This window comes from Enoplosus armatus, chromosome 3 (genome assembly GCF_043641665.1).
Source record: "Enoplosus armatus isolate fEnoArm2 chromosome 3, fEnoArm2.hap1, whole genome shotgun sequence".
In the NCBI taxonomy this organism is placed as follows: domain Eukaryota; kingdom Metazoa; phylum Chordata; class Actinopteri; order Centrarchiformes; family Enoplosidae; genus Enoplosus; species Enoplosus armatus.
The window spans coordinates 8,136,749-8,147,434 of NC_092182.1; the positions used below are offsets into that span (position 1 = coordinate 8,136,749).

General features: G+C 42.2%; 1 protein-coding gene across 8 annotated transcripts in view; it reads right to left on the bottom strand.

The window, feature by feature from the left end:
• cast (calpastatin) overlaps positions 1-4,764 on the bottom strand; it is a 34,971-nt gene extending 30,207 nt beyond the window's left edge. For 7 of the 8 annotated variants that reach the window (XM_070902099.1, XM_070902096.1, XM_070902098.1 and 4 more), the window contains exons 1-2: positions 3,784-3,859; positions 3,109-3,201 (exon numbers count right to left, since the gene is read on the bottom strand). In XM_070902099.1, the coding sequence (XP_070758200.1) occupies positions 3,109-3,201; positions 3,784-3,813 (123 nt within the window). In that variant the 5' untranslated portion in view covers positions 3,814-3,859. Of the gene's footprint in view, positions 1-3,108; positions 3,202-3,783; positions 3,860-4,628 lie in introns of those variants that run through there. The other variant, XM_070902095.1, reaches the window with a different exon arrangement.
• Positions 4,765-10,686: the final 5,922 nt, after the last annotated feature.

The window sequence follows — 10,686 nt, forward strand, 5'->3', positions numbered from 1 at the left end:
CCTGCATGGGTGGATATGTAAGACTGTGTAAGATGTGTAGGATTTTTTTTGCAGTGCATTGCAGTGAATCTAAAACACCTTCAGTTTTATCTGAGACAATACCCGAGCTACTTATCAACAAGCACACACCCAGATTTGCGATGATCTACAGGCCTTGAGCACTTATGTACACACTTGTTATGTACACGCAGCAATAAAAGATGGCTTGTGCAACCACCCTGGCTGCCTAGATGCCTGTGAAAATAAAGGGAGGGGCCAGACTTCAGTTTTATATTACATCTGCATCAACTACGTGCTGAAAACTGTCAAGCTTCACCTCTTGAGGATAATAGCAGGGGATGATATCGATTAAACGCTTTCAACATCTGGTCACCAGGTCAAACTGTTAACTATCATTCAATATGCCTGAGCCAATGAAAGAGTGTGCTATCTGTGGCAAAAGGGAGGGGATTTCATCATCATTCTGTGCATGAAAACAGCCCGGGCAGCAGCAAAAAAATGTATTTACGAAACAAAAATGTAGGGAGTGTTTCTACAGAGCACATGATGAATAGATTTACTGAAGCTAAAAGCATGGGTGTTGGCTTTCTGAACCTTCACACTACGGTGTCTTTTATTTAAGAGAGAAGCTTCACTTTGTTTGTTTGAACAACATATTCAGCAAACTACCAAAATGGAAAGACAGCGATACATTTTATACTACCTTCTATTATGAGCACTGTGTGGGGAAAGTAAATTCGGGTGTATCTGAAGCCATTGTCTTCAGATCAACTGCAGAGGCAATGCGAGTGCAAAGTGCAATTCCCGCCATACCTTTACCTCACCTATGACTTGGGTGTATTGTGCGTCCCTTTGGGCAGCTCTTGGGTGGGGCGTTGCAGACAATGCTGCCTTTGAGTGAGTCACTGCGATGGAATCGACCTGCACTCTGGCAGCCGAGCCTTTCACTTACGAGTGTTTTAGCAGCACACCTCAAGAGAACATGGAAATAATTTACTCTGTTATTATTGAGTTTTAACCAGCTGGACGTGATACTCCTGTTTTGTGCAGCTTGTAGGCCGGACGGTCGCTAAAAACTGAATGTCCAGATGGTAGCTGTGAGCATGGAAGGGTCTACATTAACTACATTATTGTGCTTTGTGGCTGAACAGCTGGTAGTGCAACCTGTAACACTACAGTAGGTGCAATATGGTACTGAAACTGTGGCAAGAGACCACACCCTTGTTGGCTGTCTTTACAGAGTTAAGACATAAATGAATATCAGTGGACACGGATGATTAAAGACTATTAAAACACACACCAGTAGACCTATCTGATGCACTGATAAAAATGTGTTATGCAATATCTTAATATTACAATTTAATTTCATAGAATTAGTGAAAAACGATTAACTGTTGTACAGCACACGACACCCTCGGTCCTTAAACCCTTGATATACTGCATTCCCGACGTTTTCAAACTGTGGGGCGTGCCTCCCCAAGGGTTGGTGGGGGGTTGTTGTCAAACAAGAAACCTCCATCTGATCAGCCGGTGTGTTCACACTGCAATGGAACAAAGTCATGCAAGTTTGCTTTTCTATCCTTTTTCTGAACCTGAGGATTTAAAAAAGGCAAAGCATGCACACCGCAGGCACATACACAGCCCTGCAGTATGTACATACTACTTGCACAGGCTTTCGCACAGGCCACCACAGCATAGCACACTCCCTGCCGGACAGGCACACCTTTACTGATGTGTGAGTGCCAAATGACCCGGCCGGCAAAACTGGCTGGTGAAACAAAAATCTTATCTAAATCGTATCTTGTTCTGCAACCTCCCCATGTACCACATGAACCTGTATCACCTGTTTGAGGTATGGTGGTGTTGCTAATTACTTTTTTTCCCACCCCTGTGACTTGAGACAATCAGATTTAGTGACAGGAACACCTGATTGTGTAATCAGAACGTTTAAGATAGGAGTTTTACCTGTGAATGAATGACAGTGCCACATAAAGTGTGCATACGTAACTGGACTCCTCTGCTAAACTGGCGCTCTTCTTTATATTTAGACGCATGTCGTAATACCATCACCACTACCTCCACCAGAGCAGTTCAGACATCTACCAACTCTGCACATCACCACCTCACACACTGGGTCGCAAACGTAGGAACCTGTTCCCAGAGAGAAGGCAGGGCACCAGCTAGACAGGAAACGTATTAACGATTAACAACTGCAGATACATAACTGTAAACTTTTACACCACGTAGACAGACACCAGAAAATAAACATTAGAGGTCAGGCAGGAGCTGGCCTGAAAATTAGCTTAGAAAAATTACATCTACACTTTCTAAAGAGATGAAGACAAATTCCAAGGAAAGATAAAAGTTTTTACAAATAAAGGTAAAAGTAGCTCAGGGATTTCTGAAAGCACACATGAGTTAAAGAGTCTGAGTGAAGACCATTTTTCCAAGTGCTCAGTGAGAATACAGGAGGTTAATAAAGGCTACAGATGAGATTGTGCAAGGTCATCAAAAACTCAAAATGAACCAGACCAAGTTTCGATATTTGGCAACAGGTAAAAAAAAAAAAGCAGTCATGCTAATAGTGAGGGTCGGCGGCTCCTCCACATTAACAGCGCGAACACTCAAATAACTTTCTCAGGCAGCAGGTTCACAGACAGGCAGCTCTTATCTGAGGAATCAGCATTTCACCAGCTCACAGACTCTCAGGCGTGACTGCACTCAGCAGAGGGAGACAAACACAAACCTAGAGTTTCCTCCACAAATACTGTATATAATGCAACCCAGCACTGTTTTGTTTTTTTTACTTCAGAACAGTATGCATTCATCTGCGGTGATGCAGGTATGTAGCAGTTATTCAAGGATTTCTGACGTGCAGCCCCCTTTTTTAGGGTCCTAAAATTCCCCCAATGACCCCAACAATTAGAGAGGGAAGTTAGTTACATATTTCAAATCTACTTGTTGTCTTTTTTTAATCAAAACTATATCACTTAAATAAGGCAGTCTTGAAAATCTACCACAACCCAATGTGCTTATCAAGGGAGCCCAAGGATTAGAAGCTTCAGCAGCGTGTCTGTGTGAGTCAGCAGGAAGAGGGGAAGTCAGTACCTTGCCATAGTAGGACCCTGCAGAGGGACAGTAGGCTGAAGACCTGCTACTATGATGGCCTTCAAGTGGTGGGGCAGCAGCTGCTCCTCCTTGCTACACACACACACATACACACACACACACACAGCTTGTTATTGTAAGTGCGAAGGCTTTTTTTTTTTTAAACATGTTTTGTGAAAGTCTTCCAAATTCAACTAATAAAAAGCAAACATGCTCCGATCAAACATGTTAGCAGTGTATTATATTTAGGTGTAAGCAATAATAGCTGTTTTGTCTTTCAAAACAATACACTTGAATCTCTTTCCATCTCACCTCGAGGAATAACTGGGACTAATTCAAAGGTGAAAGAAGTGTGCGTGTTGAAGCCTACCTCAGTTTAAACAGTCACACACCCTCCTATATAAACACAGCGTGAGTGTGTGACAGAATATGGGCAAAGCCCTCACAACAATTTATTTCAATTCAAAGCTTCTCGTGTGCAGCCTATGCCAAGTTTTAAAGAGCATTCAGCAGAGCTCAGGTACTTTCGTACTAGTCGTGCTGGTTTTCAGCAGTAAAAGCACACATGCAGCGTCTCTGCTGGTGCCAAGTTCTACTCGAGAGAGATTAAAGTGTATTGCCAGAGGGTCAAACAGGAGAGGGTGAAGGAGGGTGAAAAGTAGCAGAAGTACTCACAAGACTATTCCAGTATGCTGCATACGCCATGAGGGATCAGGAGGCGAAGACAGTGAAAATAAAAGGTTCAGCCCTGTACTGCCACTCTCTCCTGTGCCTCACCACAGGATCTTTTCTCTCATGCCTTCCCAAACAGTGTGCCACTCCCCACACACACTCCGGGTGATTATCTGTGTGCTTCTTTCTTCTGACTCAGACAGATTACAGTAAATTCAGTCTTTTCCAGCAGGGTCTCTGGCGCTTCTCCCATATTACCAAAGAACAATCAAGCACTGACCTGTTCTATACACACACACACACACACACACACACATATATATACCACCCCCACACTTCCACCACACACACACACACATTTCCAAAGACTGAACTTGACAGACTCGGCTGCTATTGTGATTGTTCCCAGCTAAAAGCGACGGGGGGGGGGGGGGCAAACAGTTTGATCTGATGCTTCTGTGGTTTCAGATGTGGACGTGAGCGCCTCTGAAAACACGACCATCAATAGCTGTTCAGCCAATGGCAGCAGCTGATATGTCGATTGACCGATGATGCTGACTCATAGACAAGGTTAATCGATCTGCAGCAGGGTTGAACTTACAGCAGCAACATCCAGCAACCATTTTGCAACACTTTACACGTCACATACCGCTCCAAAACATGCACAGAAAACGTTTCCTACTCGTACACGTGGATGACAGTGGATTACAACCTATGTGCTGGACTCCCGTGAAAACTCCTGCAGTGTTGCAATACGTCATTTGGGTGTTTTGGAGATTGTTTGCATCTTTAAACGCATTCTGAAGCCGTCCGTATGCACTGCCATGTAGTGACGAGAGAAAACTTACTTCTTTCGCCTCCTCCTTTTTGTGGTGACCGTGGCCCCTCTTCTTGTGCGGCATCTTTAAAACACGAGTGGGTGAGCGTTCAAAAGTTTCCTCCTGCTCCCTCAGTCCTCTCTGCTGGAAATCAGAAGTCAACCAGGCTGATCTGGCCCCTGGAGCAAAATAAGTCGCCCCTCCCGCTGAGGAGACTTTCGTGCTTGATGACTGATCAAAGTAGCTGGCAGAAGCAAAATATTTTTGCAATTTGTGTGCGCGTGTGTGTGTGTGTGTTTAAGATGGAGCTCCAGCTGCAAGTAAGATCTTGTCCTTTATCAGAGAGGGCCTTTCTATATGATGTTCAGTTACAGTGGATAGACTGATCCTGGCACTGTAAGATACTAAAGTACAGATTTGACACAAATGTATATGAATTAGGAGAGGACAAAGGGGCCAGTGTGAACTAGGTCCACATAAACGGCTTTAACCGCGTGATCCGGTGTACGTGAAGAGATATACGTGTATTTTTTTGTGCTTGGAATCAATTGCAACACTTAGTCTCTGCAGGAAGAGTTCACAGACAGGATTTTTTTGGTTGGAGGGGACCCGCCCCACAGCTCGGGGGAAGAGTTGACTCACCGCTGATGTTATCCTGCCCCTCTCTGTGCAGCACAATGCTGCCCTCTGGTGGGGGAAAGGGGGACCGTGCGAGTCAACACACATTCACATTCAGTCATTCTGTCTCGTGTAAAACAAATGTACAACACTGAAGCACTTTAATACCACTGTTAGCTCATCCCGCCACACCCCACGGGCCCCTACATCTAATAGAATTAACAATATGTTTCAGGGGAGAAGGACAAGTTTCTCATGGCTGACATGATGTGATTTGATGTTAAAATACAAAGCCAAAATGACTGGGCAGTTAAAAACACTTGTTGCTTTTCTCTCTTTACATCATTGTAAACTGAATATCTTTGGGTTTTGGACTGTTGGTTGGACAAAAAGAGCAATATGAAGATGTCTCCTTGGACATTTTATAGACCAATCGATAAAATAATCAGCAGGTTAATGAAATGATTAATTAGTTTCAGCCCTAATTATAACACAGACTTGGTCTTTAGAGGTGCACAGCTGGATGCTGGTCCAGTGTAATTATTTTTTATAGATGCTGCTTACATATTTCTGTCTGTTTTATGTTTATGTTTGTTTGTGATAAGTGACATATAAGCTTGAGGTGGCACCTGCATTTTCACACAGTAGGTGAGGGGAATGCCAGACTTCTTAATTCGTACATCACATGCAGTGGTGATACTTCTACAGTCTGAAATAATCTACTGACGTCTAAACCCAAACAACCTTTCATTTATTTTTGAGTCAATTCTTTCTGTCACATACGTCCACATCTTATAATAATAATATTTTGTCCAGGTCAAACACGCACATCAACTGTTTTTTTGATTTTTCCATATTGTTGTGTTTACGTCTTTATGACAGTCTAATTAGCATTTCTGCTCACATTATGGGAATTGTAAAATATGTACAGTGTGTGTCATAACAAACCACTATTTTTCTGTTTTATTTAGAAATCATTACCGAAATGAGACTTTAATACGCATATTTATCCCCATCTGTTGCTTCCCAAAGCTGTTTTCATTTTATTAGCTATGCAAGGGTAACTTCCAGCGCTTTGAACATAATTATGAGCAGACTATGTCTATAAGATTTCTGCAAAAAGATGAATAACATATGTATGATGTTGTCTGTTAAAAGATAACCAGTCGTCAGAACAACAATACTGATTTGACTGACATGTGAATTGATACTGTATCGTGGAGGGTTTGACAGAAACCAGAGCAGAAGACACAAAAGATTCAGCTCTGATTGGCCCACTTCCTGTCTGATCTGCCTCCTGTGAGCACAAAGACTTTTCATTTATCTCTGTTCCCAGGACAGACAGCCCTGATGTCCGTCAAACAGCGTGGATGACGTGGTGACTTGTCTGAGCATCGACAGGGTCCATCGCTCTGATGCCCTTCACAGACGGAGTCCATCTGACCTTCACACTTCCTGATAACAGTGTGAACTCCGTCACATCCCCACATAAATGACCAGTCTGTCACCTGCAGAGTGATGCCAATCTGGGCGAACGACATTTTTACAGCATCTTCTGATAACAGGTGACATTTGTACAACGTGGGTTGAGTTTTGGTGACATGAGTGAATGAAACGGATTCTTAACCTTTGCTGATGTTGTTTCCAGTGTTACTTATGTTTGCAACATTCATACAGCGAGTTATTGAACAAACAATGCAATGTTGTAGACTGAATTAGCTCCTGCTGCTTCTTCACTATAATAACTGGCCTCTCAATGGCAGCTGGGAGAAGAATATGACCATCTAAATCTACTGTTACAACTCAGCTGTCACTAGAAGAGCAACATGGATGGATGGATCAGTGACCTTTATCAGAGTTCACTGCAAATTAAAACAAGCATTCAAGATTTGATTGAAAATTGAGCTGTATTACTTTTAAGCACATCTTTAGGTAAGATGTGACAGATCAGTGTTTTTTATTACTACTATTTTCAACTTTAGCGGCAGAAACCATTTCCTTCTACTAAATGTATTGAATAACGATGTGATTGTGATCTAAGTATATTTTTACTTTATTATTTGCAGACAATTGTTTTTGTTTAGCCTCTTGGACAAATACATATTCTGCTTGATCCACTACGTCCGTGAAACTATATGATGTTTCCATCACAATACAAAATTGCATGTTGTGATGGCTGTGATATCAAAGCCAAGGGAGTATTGTATCTTATTTAATATAATATAATTTTATGCACATTTCCACAAAGTTCAGACCAAATGTTTCATATCTTTGTAGACTTTGGGATGTTGAGCAGGATTTAAAGGGCAGTTCAGTGGGTTTGATCAGTGCCTCTGTAAAACACTCACAGTCTGATGCAGTTTTTATTGCAGTTTAGGACCAATCAATCAACATCGGTGCTCTACAGATCTTATTTTACAGTAACTCCTGTCGCTCTTGTTGACATGGCAACCATGTGTCCTTGTTGAGTGACATGGGAGCATATCAATCCCATTCCCTGGTATAATGTGTCTTTTTTTACTTCACAATAATGTGTTTCATGATCATATTAGACTACAGCTGCATGACAGACTTTAACATAATTTTATTGTCAAACCATTTTAATATTATTTCATTACTCGGAATTTATTTGGAATTTGGAAAATAATATGCACACAAAACCTGACAACAACTTATTGCCAAGAAGCTACAAAATACTGCAATTGCTACTGAACCATAGATGAACTCTGAGATCAGTGGGAAGTGCAGTTGAGGTCTCTACATCTATTTGCCACACCTAATTGATTTTGGCTGAATTACTGTCTGTTGAGGTGGCTGCAGTTTCATCTGCGTCATCAGCCGGCTAAAAGCAGGAGCTTTCCTTCACCGTCTGTCTCTGGAGCTGGAAAAATAATTAGCTGACGAAACACACTCAGACCTCTGACCTCTTTTTGACGAAACCAACGTGTGTATTGGTTTTGTGCATGTGTGTGTTCTCTCGGTGGAATAAGGAAGGCCGGATGACTGATCTCAGGCCACTCAGCTCAGAGATGAGGGCAGAGGATGCCAAGAATCAATGAAAATGGAGGCAAAGACTCACTGCTCTGTAATGAAACCATGATCTCCTGCAACAAAGAGGGTCCATCTTGTTAATGTTTCAGCTGGGTGTTTCCGTGTGCCTGAGTGAGTACCTTGGCCAAAGCAAACAGTTGTTGCTAGGTAAATGTGGATTATACTGCAGACCTGTTTGCACATGGCCAGATGACAAAAGGTATCAGTCATTATCAGCTCTGACAAGTTTAACTCACACTTACTAACAAGCTCACTCTATTTTTAGACAAATATTGTGCATCTGAATTAAACTGAGGAGTCCTTTTGTATGATAGTGATCTTCCTGTTGTGTTTGTTTGCGTTTAATTTAAACCATTTGTTTGAGATGAACTGACCCCCATTGAATAACATCCACTATTACGACACCGTTATCTCTGAATCATCGTACACACGTGAAACCAGAGCACGCTGATCCACTGTTTCCATCAGTAAACAACTCAACCAGCATCTGATGCTGGCAATATAATTGTCATAAAAAACCTTTGAACAACTGCTTGCAAAAAACTGTTTGATTTAGGATGACATTTTAATCGCAGGACACGTTATTTTCTACATGAAAAAACAATGTACATTAAATGCAGATGTTTTGAATGAAGGACGGTATTTCCTATCTGCTTTAAATTATATTAGTTTCATGATGGTTTACCAGCTTATGTTCCAGCACATTGACAAAATACATTTATAATTTTATCAATTTGAGAAATGAGCTCCTCATAAATCCACCAACCCTGATGCTGTTTAACTAAAAGTGGTTTCAGTTTGGAATTGGTCTTGATCCATAACTCCCAACATTGCATGATTTCCTCTCTATTGTCTCTGTTATTTCTATTATCTCTATTGTCCTCGATTTACAATCATCGCTCCCATTTCACATACAGTAGATAGATATTTTTGGGACTGCGGCTTGCATTATAAAATGAATGTGTGAGTGTGTGACATATGGGTATTTTTGTCAGCAATCTTCCATATTTATGCATACTTTGAGTTCCATTTTCACTATATCTACAACTGTTGCATATTTTTGTGTTCATATTGTATGTCACTTCCATCTGATATCACACATCTGACAATGTGAATAGCTCACTTACGCAATTTTGTGTAATTAACCATTTTCTTATCATCAAGTCGATATATAAACATAAATGTGTCAGTTTCAAGTCAAGCAAAATTTGATAGTAGACACTACAACCGTTTCAGACCTGAATCAATGCACAACTAGTCTTTGTCACAGCAGACAGTGTGACAGTGAGCCAGCATGCACCACACCAGGACCCTGAAACTGAAGCAGCTAAATGGAATTCAGCCATCTTATTTATATTTATATTTTTGCACTGTCTCCATTGCTTGCATGTAATTTAAATACCTAATAATATAATTCAGTTCCTTCCCATCCCAGTGTTTGGTGTCACTTTCACCTCCTGATGGGCATCTGCGGTGTGCACGAGGAGCTGTCCGCGGTGCTGAAAGCTCTCTCTCTCTCTCTCTCTCTCTCTCTCTGTCTCTCTCTCTCTCTCTCTCTCTGTGTCTCTCTCTCTCTCTCTCTCTCTCTCTCTCTGTGTCTCTCTCTCTCTGTCTCTCTCTCTCTCTGTGTGTCTCTCTCTCTCTCTCTCTCTCTGTGTCTCTCTCTCTCTCTGTCTCTCTCTCTCTCTCTCTCTCTCTCTGTCTCTCTCTCTCTCTCTGTCTCTCTCTCTCTCTCTCTCTCTCTCTCTCTCTCTCTGTCCTGGTCACGTGGACGCAGCCCGAGGACACAGAGAGGTGTTTCATTTGTTGTTTCTTTTCTATCGATAAGCTTTGGCACAGAGCAGCAGAGGAGATGTTACATGGACTGTCTCGTGCAGAGTAACGGATGGAGGATGCAGTGAAGAAAGACGCTGCGCGACATCCGCCTCATGATAATCATAATGATGATAAGCATCTATAAGTAAGCACAGTTACAGGATCACATAGGCTTCATTTTATTGTTGTGCTTCTTCCCCTTGGCTCCTCCTCCCCCCTCCAGGGACAAACAGTGGGGTATTTTTAGCCCCCCCCCTCCTCCCGTTCAGACTTTCTCCCCCAGGGACTCGAACTCACATCTTACCAGAGAGGTAGACGTTAAACTGACGTCAGAGGACCCGTAATTTGACGTGTGGACACCCCCCACCGCGACCACACACACACACACACACACAGCACACAAACCAGCCCTCCCCATCACCAGTATTTCCTCTCCTTGGCGGACCAATAACGCGCAGTTTCACGTTCCCTCCATCTCAGCCAGCTGTTTCTTCTTAAGGAATAAACAGAAAACAAGGAGGTACCTGCAGGTTTTTGGCTGCTTTTCTTTGGAGCATCTAAGCTGTTAGTGTTGTTGTTGTTTTTTTCATCTGGTTGAATTTCC